The following is a 27,673-nucleotide window of genomic DNA, read 5'->3' on the forward strand; positions in this document are numbered from 1 at the left end:
ACACGTGAAGGGAAGTTGTACAAAATAAAGACAAATAGCCTTGCTTTGAATGTCAAGCCAAGGGATAGACTCTTTCTCTAGGTTGGGGCTCTCAACACAGGAACGTGTCTCAGTATTACCAAGAGAGTTTTTTCTGTGACTTGCCTGGTGGTCCAGCAGTTAAGACTCCGTGCTCTCAATGGAGGGGGCCCAGGTTCGATCCCTGGTCACGGAACTAGATCCCACATGCCACAACTAAGACCCAGTGCAGCCAAATAAATACATAAATATTTTTTTAATAAAGAGAGAGTTTTCGGGATTGCCCTGATGGCACAGTGGTTGGGACTCCCTGCCTCCAATGCAGGGGTCCTGGGTTCAACCCCTGGTCAGGAAACTAGATCCCACATGCATGCTGCAACTAAGATAGTTCACATGCTGCAACTAAGGAGCTGGCGAGCCACAACTAAGGAGCCCTCGAGCCACGACTAAGGAATCCACGTGCCACAACCAAGGAGCCGATGAGCCGCAACTAAGGAGCCCACCTGCCACAACTAAGACCTGGCACGACCAAATAAATAAAATTAAATTGTAAAAAAAAAAAGAGTTTTCTCCACATGGACCTTCTTCAAGGTAGTAGGAAACAATCGGAGATTTTTTGATAAGGACACACCATGATCCATATTGTGCTTCAGAAATGAACCTGGAAAGGTCCGTAGCCTGCATTGGTTAGGAGAGAGACTGGTGACAAGCACAGTAGAAGGTCAGAGTGTGTGTCAGGGGAGGTGACGAGGGCTTGAGCTAGGACGGTGCCCGTGAAACTGGAGAGGAGGGGATGGTATAAATGAGATTGCACAGATTAAACTGATAGACTGTTAGGGTCCAGAGAAAAGAAGTCCAGACCGATAACAGTATTTTGAGTCTTGATGATCAGGAAGGTGAATAGCATTTTCAGAAATAGGGAGCTCTGGAGGTAGAGCTGATTCAGAAGTTAAGTAGTGAGTAACGACTAGAGCATCGTCAAGGTACCTTGATTCTGGGCTGCCATAAGCAGGTGTTAAGCCAGGTTCCTGACCCTGAGGAGTTAGTGTCCCTGTCCCTGAGGACGAGGCCACTTCTTGTGGACAGTCTGTTCCTCTGCCTGTGGTTGCCTGGCATGTTCAAATCCTCATAAACTGCTCTTACATTCTCACCCAGAAATTTAGACATAAATTGAGGCAACATCACTCATTTATTTTTAAAATCTAATTCCCTTGAAAAAATTAAAATGCAGTCTGCCTAAAGCTTGGCTATGAGGGCCTCAGGCCCGAAACACAGATTGGGCACTGTCTGCCGTATTATATAGGGCACGCTATTTTTAAAGCTTGTGATTGTTACCGTAACTAGGAAACAGACAGGAAATGAATGATTTTGTAAAAGATATAGACAGAAGCTAGATGGCATATTTGCATTTGTAGGAAGAGCAATGCCATGCTGGAACTGGCCACCCACACTGGCAGGGCCACCCTGGCACTCGGCCAGGCTGTAGACATCCGCTGGTCTTATTTGCGTACCATTTCATTTATGTCAGCAGTACTCTTTGTGCCTCTTCCCTCCCTAGCACCTCTTTCTCTGGGGCCCATAAATAAACGCACACACACAAAACCGTCAGACAGAGATACTAGCCCTTTGTTGTTGGTCTTGCTTCATATGCATTTCCTCTAACACCTATTTGTTGTCGACTGAAGGATGCCGTGGAACTGCATGTGTGGCTCAGTCACTTCTGCTCGCGATTGGTGGCAGATGTTGTGCGCCTTGGAGGTTTCGCTTCTCCTTCTCTCCCAGAAGTCTTCAACTTAAACTTAACACTATCAAACTTAAAACTATGAGTAAAAGCCCTCAAGAAGTCTGCCTTGAAACATGGTTTGGGATGGCTCCCAAAATAGCACCTTTCTGAGACAGTCACCTAACTCTGAGCAGTAACTGAGCCCCCCCAGGTGGTGCAGAGCCCATACAGGAGCAGGTGCAAGCCCTGGAGGGTCAGTGTCTCACTTTTGAGAGTTTCTTTGGGAATAATGGACTTTATACATACACACACATACGGACACTTCAGTCACTTTTAACATCTTATTGAAGTTCTATGAGAAAAGGATTTTCCAAGTGACCGTTTTCATGTCCGGATAGTGGAAGGAAACTGTGAAACTATGAAAGTGCAAGTGTAGTAGAGCTGTTCATGTCTATTGATGTTTTTAATACCTTTTTAAAATTATAAAGGTAGTACACATAACAAAAGATCTAAGAAGGATATTCATCAAAAACTCTTAAGAGTGCTAACTGCTAAGACTTTGTAAAGGGGAGAAATTGCACTTTTACTTCTGAATTTGGATTTTTAAATTTATAATTAAACGACATCAAACCAGTCAGAATCACACGTGGAAAATTCAAAGAGGGATAAAGGAAACAATTAATTTATCCATAGTCCCCCTACCCAAAGGTAGGCCCATTTTGACACGTTTCCTTAGAGTAGGTTATAGATGCATGGATAGATGGGTGGGTGGGTGGATGAGTATAGGGTGACTCAGTACGTAGGTAGACTTGTTAAGACAAAATTTTATTCTATTATATGTAATTTTGTACCTTGCTTTTACGTAATATAACATCATGAGCATTTTTCCCATACCGTGAAATCTCCTTTGAAACCATGAGTTATATTTAACAACTGCCTAATATATTGTATTAGATGCCCCCTTATTTAACTACTCTTCTATTTTTGGACATCAGGCACTTTAATATTTTTTGCTTCCTTACATATGCTTCAGGTGAATATCCCTGTGTCTAAATTTTTGACTATACCTTTTATTATTTCCCTAGGATAAATTTCTGGAACTGGGGTTATCTAGTGCTTTCCTTCCTCACCTGGTTATTTGTTTAATTTGCCTCAAGATGGTAAAAATGCTTTAAAAGAAAATGTTGTTGTTTTATTCTCATGCTTTAAAAATTTTTTATTGTTATAAAATAGCATTCTCTTTGGTCTAGAAATAATGTTAATATACACAGTGTTTTAGTTAATCCTCCCAAACAACTTTACTCCCATTTTACAAGTGAAAAAAAAAAAAAAAAGAGCTTTATAGAAGTTAAGCAACTTGCCTAATAAGTGATGGAGCTGAGATTTGAGCCTCTTCAATATATGCCAAATTTGCCAGGCACTTAAGATACAAATTAAATAAGGCACATTCCCAGCCTCCAGGCTCACTGGCTAGTACTATACATTAATCTACCATGTTAGTCAGCTCTTTAGAGCCTCCATCTCCAACATAGCCACACTGATGTTAAGGCTTCAATATATGAATCTAAGGGGAGATACAAACATTCAGTCCATAAAAGTCTAGCAGTCTCCTGTGCTAGAATCTTGTGTATGTGGTAAGCTCAGGGGTGTTACCAATTAGTGGTGGAGTTTCTGAGAGGCTGACTCCTACATGTATGCTATCTACTGCATCTGAGATCTCTTATCAGAAGGGAAGTGATCTACTGAACTTTAAGGAAAGGCAAAAACACTGTGTTGGAAAATGTACCTTTTACCCACCCATATTGTATTTTGCAGTCTTAGAGTTTACAGTTAGCCTGGATCGTTTCCTAGAGCAAAAGATCTCATTTCTAGCGGCTTACGTCACTAAGATAGATCAGCCCATGTTACAATCACAAAATCCTAGAGTTTAATTTGTTATATCAAGTCCCTGGGTAAACTGGCAGGCAAAGGTGGCATGATTATCACCTGTTTCAGGAACTTATCTTAGAGATGAAAGTGTTCACACCTGTAAACTGAATGAGCTCTAGGGCAGCTTTCTGTTCATACCTCTTAACTATGAAAGGGTCACCACAGCATTTTCTGATTCAGTCACCACCAAGCATCATCTGAAAAACCAGATCATTGTCATCTACCTGTCCCAGCGTGAAACTGAATTCAGTAAACATTGTTAAATGAACGATAAAAATTCTTCTTGTAGTCTAGATGAGGAAATAAGTTTATAAGCAGACAATTTAAGAAAAATCGTAAATTTGGGGGGACTGCAAGGTTTTTGGAGTACTCAGAAAAAAAGTGGCCTTTCTCTACTAAGGAAAGAAAGGCATAGTTGGAAGGCGGTACTTGCAAAATATTTCTCGCAAGAAATATCTGACAAAATTTTGACATATGCTATAAAATGTAAAGATGCTCAGTAGATATTTACTTGATAACAGTCTGTTGTTTTTTATTCGTTTCCAAATCATCCTTGGCTAGTCTTAGAAAATTATTACCTAGTAGACAGTTAAGGAACATAGCGTAGAGTTATGAATGTTAAGTCCCCAAACCACCATTCTTTCCTACAAGAAAACTTTTAAGTTTAGTCAAAAAGGGCACACTTATCTGGGGATGGTTGACGGGGAGCATAATTGTTGCTGGCCAGATTTCAGAGTTTTTGTTTTCTAGTGCCATGGAGAAGATTGGTCTTAGTCTAGGAAGAAAGCATTTTCTACCCTACCCTTCCTTTTAAATGGCCACTTGTCACTTTAAAACCCTGTCGTGCATTAGCTGCCTTATCCAAGTAATGGCTACAGCCCCAGAAGAGATTTTATGGAATAACCATCCCCTCCCCCAAGCCAACAATGATCTGAGTCACCCAAGTCTCCCTCTCCAAATAAAGGGCCTCTCAGAGCCTTCAGATTGGTTGCCATAAGAGGAAAGTTTCCTGTGTCTGGCATAGCGACGTCCCACGTCACCTCTCACATACATGAGCCTCTCCTGCTTCCAAAGGAAACAATAGCGCTACCCGGTGTATTCCAGGTGAAAGTACTGCTGGGAGCTCAGTCTTATGCCTGGCTGCTCCTGAGCAGCTCTTCATAGGAGAAAACTGGATTGATTTCCACGAGGGGATGATAGTTAAGGTATTGAAGTAAATAATTGCCTCCTCATTGGGGCTTTTACCAGCCAGAAGAACTCACAACCACAGCTCCCCTCTGTGGGCTGTCTGCCCCCCCCAAGGTGGTTTGCTTGGCAACTGCAGAGGAAGGCGACACTCGCTCAGGAGCTGTGTTGAGCTCATCCCGTGGGATAGGAAGCGTAGATACTGTGTGTGTTGCTGGAGCGGAGAGAATTCAGAGCGTTGCTGCTCGTTAACCTCTGCTGGAATTTGGGGCCTGTGAGTCATTTGTTATTCTATAATGGAAGGCTTTGGCTGTTTGCCATTTGAATTTTGTTTTCACTCCTTTTCGTGGTATGTCCGTCTTTAAAGAATTCTTTTTTCCATTCCTTAGGCACATAGAACCAATTAAAGACTAAATCCAATGTGCAGGTACTTAAATTATGAATATAGAAGTATGTGTAGAGCCTTCCAGTATGTTTTGTGGTTGAACATTAGAAGAACGCTGGTGACTAGTCTTTTCTTAGCTATGAGCTGTGCAGTTGGCTTTGTTTTCTTTTTTCTAAATCTCATCTTCCCCCCCTTCATTTCCCTTATTAAAAAAAAATAATAACTGGTAGGCCTCAAGCTAATAGACCCTATTCATCTGGAACCCACTAAAAAAAATTGTTCATTGTAATCACGATGCCTCAGAGAAACCTGGGAGGCAGTGCCAGTTTGGGTCATAATGGGCTTCTGTCTCTTTAAGTGCTGCCGTTGACTTGCCTTAACTTCTAATCTACATGGTTGTCATCCACCAATATGTACGTTTTTTAATATTTTACTTAATTTCTAATTGGCCTGTCATCCACCAATATGTACGTTTTTTAATATTTTACTTAATTTCTAATTGGCCAGAGGTCTTAACATTTTCACCTTTGTGGATTCTTCAAGTGTCTCAGCAGAGCAGCGACTGACAGCTCCTCCCACATCCCTCTCCCGCTGACATTTAGGTAAATGGCTGTCTCCTGGACCCTGTGCCCCCGGTGCTGGCGAGGAAGGGGTGCCAGTCCCTGCCCAGCGACGTGATGGAGACCTCCATTGATGAAGGGCTGGAGACAGAAGGAGAGGCCGAGGAAGACCCCGGGCGGGCCCTGGGCGCCTTCCGGTCCACACGCGGCGGGCAGCGGCGGCACACTCTGTCGGAAGTGACCAACCAGCTGGCCGTGATGCCCGGATCAGGTACGCTTTCCAGTAAGTGCCGGCCTGGGCCTTCGCGGCATCTTGAGTCTCCTCCAAGAAACAGGAATGATGCCAACCAGCCCCAGGAATGCCGTCCTTGTCTTGTGTCTCTGTGGACCGCATGCAGCAGGAGTTACGATTAGGCCTGCTCAGCAGCTCTCAGGGATTAAAATGAAACGTCTCTGAGGGGCCTCCCCTGATGCCCAGGATTCATCTGAGTGCAATGTGACTCATCAAGGACTCTGGCTCTTTTGGGGTGGCCGAGATCTTACGGGTACAGGTTCTGGAGTGTTTTCACCACAAAATTCGAAGCTGATTAAATTGACACGTAAAAAAGTTCTGAAAAGATGTTTTGGTTGGAAGTTAAGGGCACTGTCACTGTGGAAACTCAGGCTGGTTACGCTTTGTATCCCATGTTCCAAGAAGTTGCGATTTATTGGTGGTCATATTGGTGTTGTGTTTTGTTTTGTCTTTTCTCTTGAAGGGAAAATTTTCTCCATGAGTGACAACCCCTCCCTTGACAGTGTGGACTCTGAGTATGATATGGGGTCTGTTCAGAGGGACCTGCACTTTCTTGAGGACAACCCTTCCCTTAAGGACATCATGTTAGCCAATCAGCCCTCACCCCGCATGACGTCTCCCTTCGTGAGCCTGAGACCTGCCAACCCTACCATGCAGGCGCTGAGCTCCCAGAAGCGAGAGGCCCACAACAGGTCTCCAGTGAGCTTCAGAGAGGGCCGCCGGGCGTCAGACACTTCCCTCACCCAAGGTGACTGCCTGCCTTCTCTTCCGGCTCCTACAGCTCTTGTGTTGTAGGACTGGATGGGGTTTGTTGCCATGTTGGTTTCATACCTCTGGTCACTGAAAGGCCTTGTGTTTTATTTAAACTGTTTGGTCGTGTGTTTCTTTCTTTCAGGAATTGTAGCATTTAGACAGCATCTTCAGAATCTGGCTAGAACCAAAGGAATCCTAGAGTTGAACAAAGTGCAGTTGCTCTATGAGCAGCTAGGATCAGAGGCAGACCCTAACCTGGCATCACCGGCTCCTCAGCTACAAGACCTGGGTAGCAGTTGCCCTCAGGTGCGTGCTCTGGGCCCTGCCCACAGTGGCCGGGTGAGAATAAGGCATCAGTTTGCCCTGATGGTGTGTCATTCCATTTAGAGCATTTACTCCAGTCCTGGAGCAAACAGGGTTCTTTTGGAAAGACCACACAGCCTGAAGGCCTTCCTTGTTGCTGCCATCTGCCCAACAGGTTGGGTTAGACCCTTGCACGCTGGCCAGGTGATCAGTACCACATGGAGGCTTGGACACTGTCAAGCGACGCTCGGTTCATAGGGCAGATTTTATATGAATTATACCTCTTAAGAGTCTCCCTTGAACTCCCCTCCCTTCATGCTCACACACACAGAAATTACAAATAATAGTACAAATGAGAAGCTTGTTGCCACTATTTTTGATGTGATATCACGTCACTAAATATTGTAAGTGAATTATTTATGCTAAAAATACAAAAAATATTGCTGTTTATTTAATACATTTTATTTGAGCCCATTTTCAGTACATCAGGGATATTATAGCATTTGATGCCCACATGAAGGTAGTAACCTTCTGTTGACATCAGGGGCCTTTGCTCCAGTACTGACTAGGTAATCGTTTACTACAGGTAATGCATGTATACACTTTCTGCAAAGTGATTAACCCTCAGCCTACTAGTTACTGTAAAAGCATTGAGAATCATGTCTTAACAGAGTTGGAGTTCCCCTTGGACATTTGCCAAGGTGCTTAAACTGAGATTTGAAACTTTCTCCCACGTGGGAAATTGAAAGCGTTTCCACCCCTTGCTCCTCAGGAGGAAGCTCCTCCTCAGCAGAAGAGCGTGTCTGCGCTCCCCGGCAGCACGCACCCTCAGCTCTCCCAGCGGCACAGCCTGGAAGCCCAGTACCTGCAGCACAGACTCCAGGTGGGATCCTCCCCCTTGTTGCTCCAGCTCACTTTGTGTATCCCGAACCTGCCTTTCTGCAAAGCAGGAACCTGTTTTGCTTGGTATTTTTTTCGGGCAGCTGCTTAATTCCTTTATAGGCAGGTGGGTGTGACTCTGCACTTGTAGTTTCTAGAAACATGTTCAGACTTAGCCTTATGCTCTGTCTTGGCAGCAGAGAAGCTCTGTCCTCAGACCCGAGGAAAGGGTACTGCCACTGAGCAGCAGGAAAGGGAACCCTGGCTTCTTTACTTCTATGTTATGCCTCTTAGGGAATAATAAATAAAATGGAAATCTCAGGTCAGCAAAAAATGTACTGTCAGCTCTCTATTGGTGCCCAAAACTCTTTAAAAATGATGCAACATAGATCCCATAAAGAATGAATCATTTGTTCATTCAGCAGGTGCTGTGGCCTTTGCTATAGATCTAACTCCACTTTTCTCATTGTTTTTAGTCTCCATGAACCTCCCGGTCCTAGAGGACTTTTAGAGGCAGAAAAGTGAAGCAGGTTAGAGCTGAGACAGCCCAGGCCTGCTGACCCAATGCTGCTGGGCCACAGGTTCTCCCAGGGTCTCAACGAGCAAGTGTCAGTCCCTGCATCCTGCGCAGATTCTGGAGGACTCACTTGGCTTCGTCCTCCAGGCAGAAGTACAGTCTAATGACTGCGTCCTAGATGACAACATGTCACGCTTGTATTTTTCTGCTCTTCCAGAAGCCCAGCCTTCTGTCAAAAGCCCAGAACACCTGTCAGCTTTATTGTAAAGAACCACCACGGAGCCTTGAACAGCAGCTGCAAGAACACAGGTGAGAGATGGTGGTTGGCCAAAGAAATCACTTTCTTTGTGGCAGACAAGCTGGGTATGTTGTCCTTTCCCCTAGTATTTGCCTCTACCAGGAAAACAGGTTTCAATACGCTAACATGGATATTCCACTGTCCATGGACTATGGGCCTGTCAGGGAATAGCAGCCCTAAGCGTGCTTTGTTTTCTTTTTCTCCTAGTGTTTCCCCTTTGGGCTATGAATAGACCTAAGCTTTCAGGATCCGTGAGCTACTGCAGTTTTAAGTGGGTTATACTGGAGAGAAGGCCTCCATCCTCCCCTGTAGTAATCCCGTGCCCCCAGGCCTCACTAGTAGAAACATCTTGGCCAAGGTAGAACTACCCTAATCCATCAATCTACAGACACCCACAGAGACCAAGGTGTCAGCCCCGCTTCAAAACACTCCAGATGGGAAATCAGCCTCTTGTTTCATAGGGAGGAGAAAAGAGTCTTAGAGAAAAGGAATTCGTGTTCACTTGAGCACTGAGGGATCAGCCAGAACTGGGGGACAAAAAATAAGACTGGGTTTAAGAAACCAAACAAGACTGGTTCCTACCCCCACTTTTTTTTTTTTTTTCCCTGCCGTGGGAAAGAGAGAAGTGGGAGGACGGACACTAATGACTGATACTGGATTTACATTAAAATTGCCGTCACTGAAGAAGATTTAAAATTCTTTCTTTTGGTATTGCCAACTTAGACTCCAACAGAAGCGGCTCCTCCTCCAGAAACAGTCTCAGCTGCAGGCATATTTTAATCAGATGCAGATAGCAGAGAGCTCGTACCCACAGCCCCTTCCCCACCAGGAGACACCGCCGCCATCCCAGCAGCCGCCGCCCTTCAGCCTGACCCAGCCCCTGAGCCCCGTCCTGGAGCCTGCCTCGGAGCAAATGCAGTACAGCCCTTTCCTCAGCCAGTACCGGGAGATGGGGCTGCAGCCGCTGTCCGCCTCACCAGGTCCCCGGGCTGCTCCCCCGCCACCGCCACCGCAGCACTCAGGGGCCGCCCGGGCACCCTTACAGTTCTCCTATCAGACTTGCGAGCTGCCAGGCGCGGCCTCCCCCGAGCCACACCGCCCCGGTCCCTGTCAGTACTCTCTGGATGGAACCCAGCAGAGCGGCATGGCGGCGCCGGGCTGTCCCAGGAGCTCAGGACTGCAGGAGGCCCCCTCCAGCTACGACCCTCTAGCGCTCTCGGAGTTCCCTGGACTCTTTGATTGTGAAATGCTGGAAGCCGTGGACCCACAGCACAGTGGCTACGTCCTGGTAAATTAACCTCAGCGCAGGAAGTGAGGCGGTTCAGGTGAAGAGAGTGTGTATTTCTATTTTTATTCCAGCCTTTTCAATTTAAAACTTATTTTCCCCCCCTCTCCCTGATGGGGAAAAAGTCAAGTCACCCAACTGGAATCAGAGGGCCTGGCCAGGTGGGTGTTGCTTCCTCCTGGCTCCGTCCCACCACGGTTTTCTGTGGCAAGTGCTGGAACATAGCTGTAGGCTGCAGCTCATGCCCTTAGGTCAAGCGGAGAAAGCTCTCATCAGAGGCACCAACAAAAGTTTTACAAGAAGGAGACATCCAGACCTAGGTTTTACACAGAACTACATCATTTCATTATCGAGGGAAACCTTGGTGAAAGCAGGAAAAAAATGCGTGCGGTTACATATAAGCAAAAAAAAAAAAAAAAAAAGGCAATACATTTTTCACTGAAACCAAGCAACAGCATGTTCCTTAAAGGCAAATCAAGAATACATAATGAAATTTGATGCACAGGAAATAAAAGAAAGTTGTACTTTGTCAGTGAATCATAAGTTCCAAGCTGCTGATGCAAGTTGTCCCCAAGATCACTGCCAAGCGGTAAGAGCGTGAGCTTTGTTTCAGGGTCCACTGAGTAACAGCGGGTACTGACCCCTGAGACTGGCGGTCACCTCTATCTGAGAATAGGTGACACACCTCTTCAGAAGGTGCCCTGGGTCACAGAGTGTCACAGTGTCCTCAGAGTTCCAAAGATGTCGACTGTGGAACCAAGAGAAGTACCGCAGTGGAGACCAGGGGCAGGAAACTCAAGAAACCGTCAAGAGCAGCAGCCCTGGGCCGGGGAAGACGGGCTTTTCCTGCACAGTCTTCTGTGGAGACTTCTGGTTTGGGGCAGTTGGTCTTTAGAGGACCTAGCGTCTCTTTTAAAATGTAATAACTACTTTGACTTTACACTAGATGTTGCTAGTCGTTTATTGAGCTTTGTATATTTGGACAGTTTCATATAGGGCTTAGAAATTTTAAGGACGAGAAAAATGAACTTTTATCTCCCATGTGAAGTGGTAGTGCTGTGCCTTTCCCCCCCCACCCCAGATCATGCTTTAATGATTTCTTTTCTGTAGAAACCAACAGTTTTCCATTTATGTCGATGCTAAATCCAAAGTCACTTCAGAGTTTGTTTTCCACCATGTGGGAATCACATCCTTAATTTCCTTAGAGTTTTGACTTGCAATGAAATGTTCAAGTATTACAGCAATATTCAAAAGACCACAGAGGTGTTAACCATTTAAGCAGATCATCTGCCAATCACAGTGTATATTATTAACCCTTACGATCCAATCATCAGAATAAGTAAAAAAGATGCTACGGCTAGTTGACTGTATACTTAGAAGTAAGGAGTAATCTGTCATTTGGACAGTAACATCCAAGTGTTACAAATTCAGTGTTATTTACAAAGACTATCGTTTCTGTCCTTTAGAATGGCTTGTCCTATCAGCAGATGAATGCGTTAAGCACAAAGCATCTTCCTTAAAGCACAAAGAAGAGAGATACTACACTGATGCTGCATCTAGAAAACACCTTTAAGTTGCCTTTCCTCTTTGTAGTACGTGTCCAGGCAGGTGGGGAGAAACATGGAAGGTCTAGGAGTTCTGTCCTGGCTCCTCTTGGTGCCAGGACGCTCCACAGAGGCCCTCTGCTTGGGGTTGGACTCTGGGTGTGAGCAAGGAAGGGTGGCGTGGAGGACTCGTTTTTGTGATTTGACAACACGCAGTGAAAACCCAGGAGGAAAGAATTAGTTTCCTTCCACGGATTGTTTATTCCTCCTCATGCTTAAGATTGATGATTTCGTGAAATAGACAACATCATTTCATTTAAGAGATCCTTTCATTAAGATCTCTAATCTGTTTTAAGTCTTTGCAAAATAAGGCAGTTATCAAACAGGGCTTGATTTGTTTAGACAGAAGGATGCTTTCCCAAAATGTTCTACAGAAGCGCTATAAATTAAAATGCCTTCCAGATTGAAAACGGGGGCCACTCCATTCAGAGTCCCCAGAATGGCGGAGTCACAGATCGGCACAGATGCCTGCTGCCCACGGGGCCATGAGCCACTGAGCCCAGGAAAGCCGGGAGCTACGGCAGGACGACTGGGCTGACAGATGAGGCGGGAGAGGCCCTGGGAGGGTCGAGGCCCCGGAGGTAGACACTAGGGAGCATCCAGCCTTGGCGGGTCTGTTCAGACCGACAGCGGGGTGAATAGCATGACCCAGCCTGCTGGACTATGTCGTAAGCTCCCCGTTTGCTCTTCTCATTCATTTCAAGCAGAAATCAATAAATTCCATAACAGTCTGTATTTGCTGAAACGTAAGCTGGCGAGAGGAGACTGGTGTCGTCTGTCAGTCAGGTGTTTCCCCAGCCCCGTCTGACCTTCGCCGTTGCTCTGTCCCCGGACTAGTGAGCGACCTGTGTGAGCCTCCAAGCAGTTTTCTCCTCACAGATACTAAAGTAACACTACGAAGGCTTAGTACTAGAGGTACTTTGAAATAATGAAATAATGACTTTCTTTCCAGTCTGTTTCACCTTAGCAGTGTGTACACTACTGTATAATAACCATTAGCTTTATTTTCTTGTAAACCAGGCTCCTCTGAAGAGACTTTGGTGAGACGAACGTGAGGTAAAAATTTCATTCAGCAAAAAGTGCAATATGTGTGGTACTCTTATTTTTCGTTTATCCTTTCTTTTTAAAGTCCAGGGGTGGTAGTCTGTGCTTCGGGGAAAATGCACTAGCTCTGCAATTTCCAGTTGGGCCAGTGTGTCTCTAGTATTTACACGCAGCTGATACGCTGGTCCCTGTAAGGCAAACAGCACGTTAGCGCAGCAGAGAGGGTAGATGTTCCACTTGAAACTGGTGAGCTGCGCCGACTGTCCCCTGCCGCCTCTGCCCCGCCCAGGCCTGCCCCGCCCTCTTGCTGCCCTGGGAACACAGAGGAGGACCCCCCTCCAGTCTCCACGTAAGGGGAAACATCTGGGGCCCACCAAGGAGGAGTAGGAGGTGGCATTAAAGGACTCCTGCCTTTCTGCATCAAACTTTGCCTCCAAGGAAAGAGAAAGGGTCCCTTTCTTCCTCAGAGTGTTGAAGCTGTGTCCTGAGTCAGTCAGGGGGGGACTGCAGGAGCCCGCGATCGGGACTAAAGGCAGCCCTCACCTCAGAGTAATGGGGGGGCCTGTGCCCTTACGGGGAGGGAGGGGACCGCCTCGTGTGAGTGTCGCCCCCAGCCGACGAAAGGCCTCTGAAGAAGGGACTCGCGGTGGCCCTGGCCTCTTCCTCTCTGCCTGAAAGGGGGGTTCTCAGAGAAATGAGTTCTACCTAATTGTTAAGAGTTGGAAAGAAGGGTGTGTTCACAGCCCAAGAGTGACTGGCTGGCCAGCCAGAAACTAAGGAAAGGTGAGAAGAAGCAGCAGCCTCCACTCTGGCTGGTCGGGGGTCCAGGTGCCCGGTGGTCAGAGCAGCCCCTGCTCAGGTGCGGGCAGTTCACACACGTGGACCTGAGGAAATGAATGGTTTCCTTTGCAGGGTCCTTCCAGCTGCGGTCAGGCCCCAGGGAAATACTGGCTGCTGTGTTGGGGTCAGAATTTCTAGCCCTGGATTACATTTAAAAGCCTGTATCAGCAGTTACACTTAAGCTCCCTGTTGGCTTAAGGAAAATCTCACTCTAGATGATTTTTCACATTCGTCCTCCTTTGAGACAATTCGTAGGGTCATTGGACGACACTGGTCCCCGTGGACAGTTGCAGAACCCCTGTGCCGGGGCTCACCTTGGCTGCGTGCGTGCCCCTAAGCTGGACTGCCTCAACTGCCCTCTCGGAAGCCACCGAGCCGCTCAGTCTCTTTGTGCCTAGACATCAAAGGTAAAAACTGGAGAACAGGTAGTAAGTTGGAGTCATTGTATAGGCAGGGGTCTTTGATCGTTTTGTTGCTTCTGGAAATCTTTCCAGAACTTATCTTCAGAGTGATGTGTGGAAGACAAGAGCAGTATCATCTGCCTCTCTTTCTAAAACTGGACAAAACACATGATAACAGATTTATGCATCCCTTCTGACAGGTTCGCTGGGTTGGTCCTCCCTGGCGTGCGGTCCCAGGGAAGAGACTAATTACAGAGCTCTTTGTGTCTGTCAGCCTGCAGCCCCTGGAAGGCACGAGATGACCTCAGGCTGGCCTTCCACAGCCCCTCTTGGACCCCGAGCCCCTGGTCTCACCGTGTCCCTCACATCTTTGTTTCACCGTTTTTCCCCCGTGAAGGTAGCCTGGCTGATCCCAGAAGACTCGCAGCCGCCCTAGTCACACCACCGCCTTGTCCACATCTGGGCAGACTTCAACACATTTGGCGGAATGGGGCACCTGCTGTTGTAGAGACTGAGAAACAGGCAGCAGCACAGCCCACAGCCAGTGACAGGTTTGATGGTTCCTGCCCAAGCACCCAGCTTGTCTGTCCGAAAGGAGCAGTAGCTTCTGTCCGTACCAAGCACTTTCACGAGTAATCTTTTCTAATGCTCACAACAATACTATGAAATTAGTTGAGCAGCTAGCTAGTCCTCATTTTCTACGGCTGAGGAAACCAAAGCTCTGGGAAGGCTACGTGACTTGTCCAAGCCACAGAGCTCGTGAGTGGAGGCGGCGGACGGGCCTTTGGGTGCTCTGGCTTCTCACTCCACGCTCTTCCCTCCTGGGTAGCAGCTGACTCTTCTCAAGAGCAAACAGCTGTATAAACAAAGCCCCCACCTTGGTTAAGCGCTGGGTGAATGTGACATTGTCCCCGAAACCTTACTCCCACTTGACAGCCACCTGGCTTTGGGGGAAGTGTTGCCCTCCAGGTAACAACGGTAGTTGTCCGGGTGGCCCTGCATGAACAAGGCCAAGGGAGACACAGACCCCGCAGCTCACCATCTTCCCAGCGTCCAAAGGTTCACATCACAGATGTCTCATTTCTCCACCTCACACAATATAGTAACTTCCTGCAAAAGTATATGACGGGACACACCGTTTCTTAATTGCCAAGGGGCCAAATTGCACTGCTTTGGCGCCCCATCGCAGACCAACAGACTCAACCCCAAGAAAGGGTGCTGCTCAGAAAAGAATCAGGAACTCAGCCCAGTCCTTAGGAGGGGGATAAAGTATCTTCACGGTTGAGGCCCACCAAGTAGACGTGCTGATCAAGTGCTTTCAGGGTTAAAAAAAATAACATACTTTGAATACTTTTGTCTTCAGAGGCAAAGTGGGTGGGTTAGGGAGGACCTTTAAAAATAGAAGTACAAAATAACATCCTGGAAAAATATGACCCCAGGTTGGAATAATGTTATATTAGCAAATACAGATAACAGGGACTTGCCACTGGCTGTGTGATGACTATCTGTTCAAGATTTGCTCAATCAAGGAAATACACGTGGTGATACTGTCCCACTACTGAACGGCGAAAGAAATCTGCCCCCACCAAAATCTCTGAAGGAAAAAGAACCAGAGAGAAAAGGAGGTTTGCTTCTCTTTGAGGATTGCAATTTAGGAAGTAAAATTGATACAGAGATATTTGCACTTTGTAGAAAGGGCAAGATTATTTGCTTATTTCTGAAGGGAGGAGGGTGGTCTTTGCTGGATGTTTGGTTTGTGAAAGTTACTTTTGATTAAATTAATCTAATTGTAGTTATTTTTTTCTGTGTGCTTTTCTTTTTAATTACTAAGGAAATGGAGAGTTCAATAGCTTTGGTATGTTGAGTGCAAATCATAATAGCTCCAATGTGAAAAAAATCAAAATGTAACCTGTCACTCAATGTTAGAAAATTGCTTAAAATGCAGTTTAATAAATGATCTTTGTATCAAACGTAATTTAAATGGGGTACTTTTCTGCAAGGAAAATGTACTGTTTTTATGTTTCCAACCCTCTTGAATTAAAATAAAAACAACTTGTTTTCTAAGAGCCTGGGTGATGTGAATGTCAGGTGGATGAGATAGGGCCTTTTCCCTCATCAGGCCTCGGGTGGAATTTTGAAAAGTATGGAAGGTGGCTGTGTTCCCTGAGCTCTGGTACTCGTTTCAGGCTGCAAAAAAGGACAGTGGATAATATGTTCTCATTGACGTCAGCAGGGTAAATAATACCTTCCTCTGAAATCGCCGGAGTACACGGGTAGCTGCTGAGAACGCTGACGGAAGCACTGCTAACCGCACTCTGCACACGGACAAGGCCCGGGCTGCCTGGGGCTCCTGGACTTTCAGAGACGGAGACGGCCAAGGGCCTCTGAAGCAGCAGGAGGGGAAGCGGGCGCCTCGGGCTCACCTATGACAAGCTGCAGGGCAAAGGGAGGGAATGGGGGCCCAGCCAGACACTGGCACTTACGATGGCACATCTTCCGTGCAAAAGGTTTCAACGCAAAAAAAAGAAGAAAAAACCGTTTCAGTGCTGCACGTGCACACACACACATGCACAAACTGCGGTCCCCCTCCGAGAGACAGGAACCAGCACAGTGCCCTCGGGTGCTGGAGAATCCGTTTGCTGAGGCGTTTGGGGCACTCTCATACATTGGAGACTTGTTTTAGTGCCAGACCCTGAGTGAAAGGGCACTATTAAGTCCTACTTTCTGGGGACTTCCCTGGAGGTCCAGTGCTTAAGACTCCATGCCTCCACTGCAGGGGGCACAGGTTCCATCCTTGGTCGGGGAACTAAGATCCTGCAGGCCGAGTGGTGCGGCCAAAAAAAAATCCTACTTTCTGGCAGCAAGTTTAGGCTTTGGTTTCACTCAGACCATTCCAGTTGAGCCCGTGCTGTAGAACTGAGACAGCGTCCAAACTGAGGGAACAGCCACTGGCCCTGGTGGGAGTGGAAGGCCTGGGGGAGACGGCTAAGGGCGGGAAGAGAGCAGAGCCCTCCCCCACCGACTTGCCCTGCTGCCTCGGAGCCGCTTGCCTCAGGCGCTCTGTCCTGCCCCAAATGGCTGTCGTCTCTGGAACCGAGACTTCAGTAACACTGCGTTTCAATTGCTTTTTCCTTTATTGAAAGGAAAACACTACAGTAACGATGTTTTACAAACTTTCCCCTTTCCCACCAAGTTTCTCCATCATTTGGATTTTGTGTTGCCAAAAACAACCCCCTGTGTCCAGGGTACAGGCAAAAATAACAGACCTGCCTGCAGAGACTGGCCAGAACTTTAGCAGCCAGTCAAGCAAGCCCTTGACCTTCACGTTGTGCAGAACGCGGACAACGTTCTGCACAACGTTCGGTCTGTGGCCTTCGTGAGCCAAAGGCTCGGTGCAAGGGGCAAGGGCGACCTGAGCTCCAGATCCAGGGCCTCTGCCCAGCTGGGCTGAGGTCTAGAGCTTGTCGGCTGTGCCCACACCTCCAGGGTGATGCCGCGTCTGCAGTCACCAGAGCCCACCTCCATCGCCGCCAGTCGAGGCCCCACCCAAGGTTCTGTTGTTGGCCGTCTGCTCCTTTCCACCCCACTAGTTCCTAAGTTGAGGTTTCACAGATCCCTTCGACATGCTGATGAAAGCTTTGGATCCTCTTCCTAGGAAACATACATACACAGACATACAACTTTAGACAGATAATTTCAGGGGAGGAGTTGGTTCCTGGACCCCCTAAGGCCCATTCACGGGGTTAGAGGGGCTTCTAACCCGACTCAGAGCATTAGCAACTCGGTCTGCAACCGCTCGCGCTCTTCAGAGTTACCGTTCTGGTAGGGCCCTCCCTGCTGAGCATTCCCATCCCTCCCTGGGTGGATCCAGGTAGGGAAAGAGCGCCCTGCTCTGCCTGCAGCCCCAGGGCACCATGGGAGGAAGTTCTGGGCTTTGTGCACTAAATCCTGGGCTGGGATTTAGCTACAAAATAAATGTCACCTGCAAAGGGTACAGCCGCTCTGCCCTCCTCATTTTGGCCCCAGTGATGTCACTTCAAATGTACAATGTTGTGTTAGTTGTGAAACTAATACAACATTGTAAATCAACAATACTCCAATAATTTTTTTTTTTTTTTTTTTTTGCGGTACGCGGGCCTCTCACTGCTGTGGCCTCTCCCGTTGCGGAGCACAGGCTCCGGACGCGAAGGCTCAGCGGCCATGGCTCACGGGCCCAGCCACTCCGCGGCATGTGGGATCTTCCCGGACCAGGGCACGAAACCGTGTCTCCTGCATCGGCAGGCGGACTCTCAACCACTGCGCCACCAGGGAAGCCCAATAACTTAAAATTTTAAAAAAGAAATGACAAAGCTGAGGAGCTCTGGAGGGATGGAATATTGCCCCATGGCTCATACTTTACAGTGTCCCCTGTAAAGGGAGACAGATGTGGGTCTTGACTGAAGCAAAGGGGTTGGACCCTCACCTCAGACACTAGCCATCACTGGCAAATCACTGAGGACAAACCCAAAAGCCAGGTCAGGCAGAGTGCGGGGCTTGCTCTGTGCCTCCAGCCGTTCAACTAAGGAGCCTTCCTGCTATAGATGACCCAATCCGCTGGTGCAGCTGAATTCCTCTGGACCCATGGTTGCAAATACCCCTAGGGAGCATTGATAGCTGCCTTTGTATAAATTTCTAAGGGACTTTCCCAAGCGCAGTGACTCAGAGCTGGTCTGAAGCCCAGGTGAAACAGGTGCAGTGCTGAGCCCCCAGGTGAGGAACCGGGATGCGGGGAGAGAGGACACTGCCCATGGGAAGCGGACTCCCCCTGCAGCTGAGCCCCCAAGAGCTGGCTGGGCAGAGAGCTCAGAAAATCTGGGCCCAGAAGAAAGAGGTATTGGGGATCTGGCCTCTCAGAGGGCGAAGTCGTCACTCTCCCTGTCAGGCAGGCTTTGAGAGCTTCTGACTCCATCTCTCTCTTCACTCCCTGAATGGGACCTGAGATACCAAAAGGGGGCCTGACTGGGAACCCCGACCCTCAGGACTGAGTGCATCACCACCACGCCAGGGCCACCCACAGAGCTGCGGGGTGGAACACAGCTGAACTGAGGGAAAGCCCCCAGGGCCTCTCCTAGGAGCGCGCCACGCTGCGGGACCCCGAGTTCACAGCCGAAACGACTCCAGTCTGGGGCCCACTAGAACTGCACTCTGGTCACTAGAGAAGCCCAAATGTTTAGCAGCGTCCCTGTGCCAGCCAAGAGAGGGCCAAAGGGCAGCCAGGCAGTTGAAGCAGGCCCTGGGGACGAAAGGGCTGGGCAAGGAGGGCCTGGCCAGGAGCAAGTTTGGGAGAACAGAGCCTAGCTTCCCCGGCCCACCCCCTGGAGCAGCCACTCTGGCCAGAAAGACCCTCCAGGTAGGGTGGAGCCTACCCATTCTCTTCCAGGGACAGCCCGGGAGGCAGCAGAGAACCTCTGGTTGAGTCCTCGGCCCCTGGCACCACTCCCAGCCCTGCTGCTAACCTGGGCACATCATTGCAAAGGCCCGTTATCCCAGCGGTAACTTGGGAACATAGACTAGCTGAGTTAACCCACAGCTCTACTGCAAGGTTCGGACGCAGCCTGGCCTAGCACGGCCTCCAACAAGAAAGCACTCAGAAGACGCCCAGCTCCCTTTAATGGCTTGTCACAGTATTGCACCTCTCCCTGTCTTGTTCTCATTTAACTCGAGCATCCCAACACTGGACACAGAAAATGGTTGCTTGGTGCCTACAAAATCCCGTCACAGACTTAAGGGTGGCTGCCCTATTCTGAGCACCTGCTCCAGGTCAAGAGCCAAGAACTTTGCCCAGGATCTCTTCGTTTTCAGTGATGAGTTCTGGGCAGCACCAGCCATGGGTACCACAGATGAAGGAACATCCATGAGAATCCATGTCCCACCTAGGAGGCCTTTTTCACCCATCTCCCAGCTTTTAAGGCCAAGCTCCTGGAGAGAGAAGGGCTGGAGGGCCTGGGGGTTTTTCTCTGCAGAGAGAGCTCCTTGGTCCCCAGCCCCCAAAGAGGAGAAGGTGCCAAGAGAAGGCAGAGCCTGAGGACACTTCTCCACTGGCCCTGGGAGCGGTCCGCTGCCGACCTCCCTGGCACTGATCTCTGTGATCAGTCCTCAGCTGGATTGGACGCAGGCCTCTTGTAGTCTTTCTGGGCTTAAGAGAACTAATTCTTTAACCCTGAGGTTGGCCCTTCCTTAAGGAGCTCTTAGCCTTTAGGCACCCACAGCCAAGCTCTTTAGAACTGCCCTGGAGACCCTCAGGCAGCCCTAGGCTCCCCTAACCTGCCCTCAGGAGAGAAAGAACAGGACAGCAGCCCCTCAGCCCCCAGGAAGCTGGCTCCTCCAAAGGGAGCCGAGACTCCTGTGCTGCAGGACGGTCCCCCCACCTCGGGCTAGCAGGACTGCTGGTTCACCAGTAGGTGCTGGTTTAGAACACAGAGGAGAGCCAGGTACCAGAAGTCAGAGGCCAGAGATCCTAGGGGCCCATATGACTGAGTTTGGGGAAAATAAGGAAAACTGGAAAAACCAGAAGTAGAAACAAGGGTAGAAGGAGCAGGGAGTGCAGAAGGTGCAATCTCAGTGGGGACTGGGGCACGGGGGCCGGGCTCCGGCCAGTGTCTGTGCGGGACAGGCTGTCAGGACAGAGAGAGGAGGAAGAGGAGAGCAGATCTGGCACATCGGTGCCTGCAAGCGTTATTCATGATGCTTCCCTCGATTTGAGTCTCCGAACCCGGGCTCGGCGTGGGGCCTGACTGTCCCTCGCAGCTGCTCCTTCCTGCAATAACAAGACTGACATCACTGTTGTCAGGGAAATGGTGTTTTGATTAAAATCATGTGACAGCTACTTCGTGATTCAATAAACAAATCCTCTGTTAACCCTCGCCTGACAGAGGCCCGTCAGCAGCTCTGTCATCAGAGAGCAGGCCCCGCACCGTCCACGAGGGCAGCCCCGCCCGGCTAGGAGGGAAGACCACCATCCGCCGCCAGGAAGGAGCTGCCTAGCTGACCCCGGGGTGGGGGGGCCGGGAGCGCGAGGCAGCCGCGCTGCCCCCCTGCACGAGGCGGGGGCCACAGGCGACATCCAGAGCACAGACTGCTCCGCAGACACCAAGGGCCAGTCTGGGAGGAACCAAGGAGACACACTTCGCCGAAGAAACTGGCTCTCACCCCTTGGGGTCATTCCCTCTCGGACCAAGGGGCAGGCCAAGCCCTGGGATGTCGAATGGCTCCCGCAGGGCCCAGAGGCCAGTGGACATTGGAGGCAGTTCCCAGGGCTCTGGGGACCCTCTGACCCCGTCGGGGCAGATGGGCGAATTTGCTATGGGCCACAGACAGTGAGTGAGTGAGGAGTTAAGAACAATTTCTGGTTTGCAGTTGGATGACTTCCTGGATCACTCACTTGGCTGCTGGCCCCTGACACGCAGGGCTCTGCCTGGCAACAGTCAACCCCCTTTCAAACGCGGGGAAGACTCCCTGCGTCATGAGGCAGGGGACTTTTCTGGGTTAAGTGATTTGCAGCCTCAGAGGCCTAGCAGTGCCTTGCCTCCGTTGCCGGAAAAGATGCCCAAGTAGACAGGACAGGGGTGGGGGGAGTTTCTCGACCAGCTGAGAAACAGAGCTGCCAGCACCTATCACACTGCTGCAAGGATTCAGTGAGATTTTGCCAGGTGCCTGACGAGATGCCTGCACAGTTTCCGAGGCTCGAGGTGCAGCAGCTAATACCGTTTCCCCAGCTTGTGGCCATGAGGGGCCGCCTACAGACCTGGCAAGTGTGCCACAGAGGGATCGCCTCAACTATTCCACTTGCAGGTCAGAGGCAAACCGTGCATTTAATGGCGTGGCCAGTTGGCCCTGAGTGTGTAGGGAAAACATAACTCGTTTCTTCCCAAGGAAGTCTGTGGCTTAGGTCTAAAAATTTGTGACTCTTATGCCTACTCTTCCGGCCGCGGTATCTTCTCTGAGGCCAAGTTCAGTGAAACAGAAGTAAGGACGAAAGGGCTGCTGAGGCCATGAGCAGCCCTGTGACCTCGGCACTTCCTCCCGCGGGGCCGCCACCGCAGGAACAGCCTGGAGCTGCCGGCCCTGGGAGAACAGCGCACAACGCCGCAGGAAGGGGAGAACGTTCTAAGATGAAAGACTGCAGTTCAGGGCCTGGACAATAGCACAAGGTTCGCATGGCCCCAGTTCACAGAAAATGAAGGAAAAGCCATAAAGATTTATAAGACAAACTTTTTTTTTTTTTTTTTTTTGGTACGCGGGCCTCTCACTGTTGTGGCCTCTCCCGTTGCGAAGCACATGCTCCGGACGCACAGGCTCAGCGGCCATGGCTCACGGGCCCAGCCGCTCCGCGGCATGTGGGATCTTCCCGGACCGGGGCACGAACCCACGTCCCCTGCATCGGCAGGCGGACTCGGACTCGCAACCACTGCGCCACCAGGGAAGCCCTAAGACAAACTTTTTGATGTTAGAAGCTTCACCTAGCAAAACCACTGGAGTGGGTGCGAAAATACCATTATCTTCCAAATAAGCTAAATGCAGCCTGACATCAGCACTCGGCAGCCAGACCCTCTGTGCTGCTCTTCCGAACGTTATCTGTAGGTCATAAATCACCCTCCTAACAAACAGCCCCAGGGCAGTGGCCGGCACCAACTTTGCCGAACTTGAACTTTGGCATACCTCCTCCAGAGGGGCGTCAAGTGGGGCTTGTAAAACATTCGGACTCTTACCCAGTAAAACTGACAGAAGTGTTTTTTTCCTTGAATGGAAGTGACCACCTGAGAGGAACTGTAGCAAAGGAGAACTGTCTGTTCTGTGAGATGAGTGGGAACAGCAACTCTTGAGCCAACCACCTCTGTCCTCCGCGTGGGGGCGGAGCCACACAAGTGGCAGAGCGCTGGCAAGCCCACCCCGCCCCTCGGAAAGCATTCCCAGAAGGAAGGACAAGAAGCAGGGCAACAGGCTTTAAAAACACACTCCCGTGGCCCTCAAAACGTGACCGTCCCCTCAGGGAGCGAGGTAAAGATCTGGCTTCGCTGCTGCCTCACTGGCTGCCCTCCGCCCACACCTCAGCCCAGGCAAGCGGAGGACTCAGGCCAGGAGTGTCCGCAGCACTTACCTTCCCAGTGTCCTCTCCCGGCCCTCTGGGTCTCAGGAAGTGGTTCTTGTCAGCCCCAGGGGCGCTGGGCTCTTCACTGTCCTTCACAGGAAAACCTAGCTTCCTCAGCCTTTGGGCCACTACTAGAGACACAGACAGCGGACCGTAACTGTCCCAACCAGGCCACATTCCCCCTAAGCCCACCTGCAATGCCTCAGGTGTTCCAGCCCTGCAGTGGGGAAGCACCTGGGTCTCTGTGCAGAGAGCGCTGGTTCACCCCAGGCCCTGAGTGAGGGTGCCTTTTCCTCGAGAGCCATGGAAAGTGCTACCCCACGGGGCCGCTGGTACCAGCTGGGTGTTCCCCCAGGTCTGGGTCACTGACAGCCTACAGAGCCCCAGCCAGACGGAAAAGACCTGACTCCTTTCAGAACCCACAACATCAGTTTTGAGGCAACAACTCTGAAACGACTTGGCTCCTCTGCCCGATGAGTAATTAAACTCTCCTCATCCTCCAGAAGATTTCCATCGCAACTGAACATTATATAATTTCCTGGAAGCAGCAGGCTCGTGGAGGCAAACGGGGAATAGTGAGACTATTCTAGGTACAAAAAAAAAAGACTGGAGACATGTGAGTGAACAGGAAAGAGGAGCAAGGAACTGGATGGAAACAGGAATATGAGAGAATCAGAGAGAAACAATTACATAACATCAGACCACAATCGCTTCATTGTTAAACCAAGGAGAACAAGGTGACAGCTCCTTCTCCCTCCAGTTTATGGCAGTGCAGAAAGGAGGCTTTAAGACAAGAATGCCGGGAGGAAAAAAAAAAAAAAAGGGTCAGAGGAATTTAAGTGAAAGGCAAGAAACGAGCACCCAACTTGTTTGGCCACCCTGCCCTGCCATCCCCAGGGGGATGGGACCAATGTGATTTCTACAGGAAAGATTTTTAACTCCATAACAACACAGCAATTAATAAAATTGCAACAAGCCAGCATTACCACAGCCTAACCACTGGGTCAGGAATGACACATTTGATTCCCCTGGAGGTCATGCAAGTATCTTGTATGCTTGGATAAGACAGCTCAAAGGTCAGGCTGCTGTCTCTGTTGAGTCAAGACAAGCTGTCCAGCAAAGACCCCCCAGGGCCTAAGATCACAGTGGCCAAGCTGTGATATTTCTGTGAGCTGAGGACTAGGATTTCAACAAAGTCTCGTTAGAAACCATATATTAACCTGTTTCTTCTTATGAAACAGAATGCACTTCGGGTTCCTATCTTCATGGCAGCATAGGCAGACAAACAAGATCTGGTCTCTTAAGCCTGTGAGGGCTAAACCCCATAAATATTGTGGAAAGAAACACTAAGGTGAATTCCACTACTGATGAGACTTTCATTGACATATGTTGTATATATCTCTGCTTCACTTTCCTAGTCAATCAAAGAACTGCTGTAAACTGCCTAGGATGGCTAAGAATGGCAGTGCTTAGTCCAGGTATTGTACAATCCAAGTGGAACGGGGACTGGAGAAGGGCCACAAAAAGCTCGTTTCTTAAAAGCAGTGAAATTCCTTCATTGTGTCAACAGGGTAATGAGAAGCAGTCTGGTACCGTGGATGACTTGTTCCACACACAAAACACACCAGAGCACAGGTTTCAGAAATTAACTGAACATATTTTTATTGAGCACCTACTATGTACACCAGACACTGATCTAGGTGCTGGTGCTACAGATACAGCAGAAGACAAAACAGACAAAAATCCCAGCCCTTACAGAGCTCCTGGAGCTTATAGTCCAGTGAAATCAAGACAAGAAAACTAATCCAAGGAGAAAATGACAAAGTTATGAGCCAAAGAACAATTCTTCTGAGGAGTAACAAAAGGGATTCCCTATTGTTTAAGTCAGAAAGAAACAATGAAGTCCCTTTGGGGTCACCCAAAAAGATAGGGCCCTGCTGAGCTCCCTGACACAGCCTGAGAAAGCAAGGGCTTGCTGTCTACCCTTTACCACGGTTTTAGGGTAGAGGTTGATGCACAGATCTCCCCAGGGGGTCTACTAGGCCATTTAAAAGTCTATCCCCAAACCAATGGCATTTCCAACCAGAGGAAAGCAATGGTTGTGCAAATTTGTTTCAATCGAGAGAACAGTCTCTCAAATATGAAATTCAACGAAGACAAACAAAGCCTGCAGATAACAAGAAAACAGAAAGAACCATGAAACTAAAATTGTTTACAGCATAATAGTTTAAGATATTAAAATGAGAATGTAGAAAAGATTATTGCCTAGGAAAGTATTAAATCCTTAGCCCAAAAGTAATAAAATAGAAACATACTATATAAAATAGCTTGGCAGTTTGAAATGCAGGCAGGTAATTCTGATTTTAAATGTTCTGTTTTTCTAAGGTAAGACAAACTTGAAAGTATTTGGTCAAACTTGGTTTTATGAAATGGTTTAATGTACAAAGTTTTCTAGGAGTCTTTGGACCTTCACAAAACAGAACAGGGCTCGCTGGGTTTTAACACTATGAATGAAAGAAACAGTCTGAAAACCAAAATGGAAACAAGCAAACTACATAGCGAGATGCACTGAGAGAAAAATAAGCTACAATAAAACCTCATTAATTAAAAATGCATTAGGGGGGCTTCCCTGGTGGCGCAGTGGTTGAGAGTCCGCCTGCCGATGCAGGAGACGTGGGTTCGTGCCCCGGTCCGGGAAGATCCCACATGCCGCGGAGCGGCTGGGCCTGTGAGCCATGGATGTTGAGCCAGCGCATCCGGAGCCTGTGCTCCGCAACGGGAGAGGCCACAACAGTGGAGTCCCGCGTACCACCAAAAAAAAAAGCATTAGGGACAAGTTGAGTTTGATCAGGTGAAAAATGTTCATAAATTTTAAAGAAAAAATATTTAAATTATCCATTAAATACATATGTATATATATCAGAGATAAAGAGTAAATTGAATGCATCTAAATAAAGGTGTGGCCTCACAAAGATCCTCACGGAAGGTATTTTAATATAATTGAAAAGAGTGATTAGTAACTAGCATATCAAGTGGTAAAAGGGTGCTTTTTAAGGAGCGTTAAAATTGTTTAAGTAGTTCAGACCCAACAGGCTTCCTCACGTACCATTAATTTCCTTCAGCAAACCCTTCAGCTTAACTCATTATCTTCAATTCCAGGAGGAACTAATGAGGTTTTACTGGAAAAGCAGAAAAACAAACATTTCAAATGATAAGATTCCAGCATCACCTATACCAAAAAATTAGTAATGAAACTTCAGTTTGGAAAGCTACTACTGTGCAATGTAGCAAGGCCCAAATGTTCACACAGCCAGAAGGAGAACCAGGTAAAGATAATCCTCACAGTGGATTATACCAGTGGTTCCTTTACTCATTAGAAATACAACTGCAATCTTACAACCAAACAGTAGAACCCCTGCTTATTAGGAGGCACTAAATTTTAAGTTTCTCAGCGGGGAGAAAGAAGAGTATTTTTGAATGCAGTCACAGTGGGGAGCTGTGGAAAATGAGTTAGGTTTCAACATGACACATTAGCAGCAAGATGCATCTGCACTTCAGGTTTCTGAATGACATGACTGCAGTCAAAATCGAGCAAAGAAAAACCAAAACAACCAATACATGAACCCTGAGCTTCCACATTCCCCTTTCAGGTGAGACACTGAGGCAAGACCACCATTAGCCAGGAAAATATGGCTCTCACTACAGTTAAATCTCAATGTGTCTCCCAAGTGGAGTGCTTATCAAATAAGTTATTCGAAACCATGTATCTTTAACTTTGGAATGATGGAGACACACAGATACATACAAACATCAAAAGAATCACTCTGCTGTTCCACATCTGGGTCCAAACCTGTCCAGGCTTGGTGGAATATTAAGCGGCCGGGGCCTGATTAAACAATGAGGATGCGGGAGATCAGATGGTTCGAAATAAATCATTAGGAGACAACCAAGAAATGACTGCAAGTGTCAGGAATTGGTCACAAACAATAAGAACAGTTAAAATATAATTATCCCAACAAGGAAGACAAGTAAAAAAACAATCTTTAGAAAGAATAGAGTCACTGAAATTTGATTTCTTGTTAGTTGTTGCCATTTGCTCAGATGAGGTCTTGAAGGTTTTCCATTTTTTCTCTCCACCCAGTTCAAGAACACATGGACTAGAAATCTGTGGTAGGAATTTAGTAAAGTCTTTCCCCTCCTGTTCCTCGTTATGTCAATGCAAGCACTAGAAAATTCCAAACAAAATCAAGTTAGTGGTACAGAAAGTTCATGAACTATCTATGCGAACATTAAGTACAACAAAAATGATCCAAAAGCATAAGACTATGTATGAGCTTCTCACTGTGGTCAGTTTCTTTACTCTGTCAGGCTAATCAAAAGTTAAACTTTAAAAACTAATTAAAATCCAAACAAAAAACTGTTCTTACCAGTAAGAATCATATCCCTACCCAGCCCTAGACGTAGAATTGGGAAAATGGCCAGCTCAGTGGTGGGCCAAGAAGGTTCTACCCAAAGAGAAGACGAGCATTC

The 27,673-nt window shown here is 48.2% G+C and overlaps 2 protein-coding genes across 16 annotated transcripts in view; one reads left to right on the forward strand and one right to left on the reverse strand.

Moving 5' to 3' along the window:
* Window positions 1–12,810, forward strand: part of SIK2 (salt inducible kinase 2) — a 131,952-nt gene extending 119,142 nt beyond the window's left edge. For 2 of the 12 annotated variants that reach the window (XM_059069466.2, XM_067038918.1), the window contains exons 10-15: window positions 5,843–6,083; window positions 6,556–6,840; window positions 6,988–7,151; window positions 7,921–8,031; window positions 8,762–8,853; window positions 12,752–12,810. In XM_059069466.2, coding sequence (XP_058925449.1) covers window positions 5,843–6,083; window positions 6,556–6,840; window positions 6,988–7,151; window positions 7,921–8,031; window positions 8,762–8,853; window positions 12,752–12,761 — 903 coding nt within the window. In that variant the 3' untranslated portion in view covers window positions 12,762–12,810. Of the gene's footprint in view, window positions 1–5,842; window positions 6,084–6,555; window positions 6,841–6,987; window positions 7,152–7,920; window positions 8,032–8,761; window positions 8,854–9,049; window positions 10,531–12,751 lie in introns of those variants that run through there. The other 10 variants (XM_067038917.1, XM_067038919.1, XM_059069459.2 and 7 more) reach the window with 7 other exon arrangements.
* Window positions 12,650–27,673, reverse strand: part of PPP2R1B (protein phosphatase 2 scaffold subunit Abeta) — a 37,403-nt gene continuing 22,379 nt past the window's right edge. For 3 of the 4 annotated variants that reach the window (XM_059069486.2, XM_067038920.1, XM_067038921.1), the window contains one exon: window positions 24,780–27,368. In XM_059069486.2, coding sequence (XP_058925469.1) covers window positions 27,352–27,368 — 17 coding nt within the window. In that variant the 3' untranslated portion in view covers window positions 24,780–27,351. Of the gene's footprint in view, window positions 12,964–23,152; window positions 23,275–24,779; window positions 27,369–27,673 lie in introns of those variants that run through there. The other variant, XM_059069487.2, reaches the window with a different exon arrangement.

This window comes from Kogia breviceps, chromosome 7 (genome assembly GCF_026419965.1).
Source record: "Kogia breviceps isolate mKogBre1 chromosome 7, mKogBre1 haplotype 1, whole genome shotgun sequence".
Lineage (NCBI taxonomy): Eukaryota > Metazoa > Chordata > Mammalia > Artiodactyla > Physeteridae > Kogia > Kogia breviceps.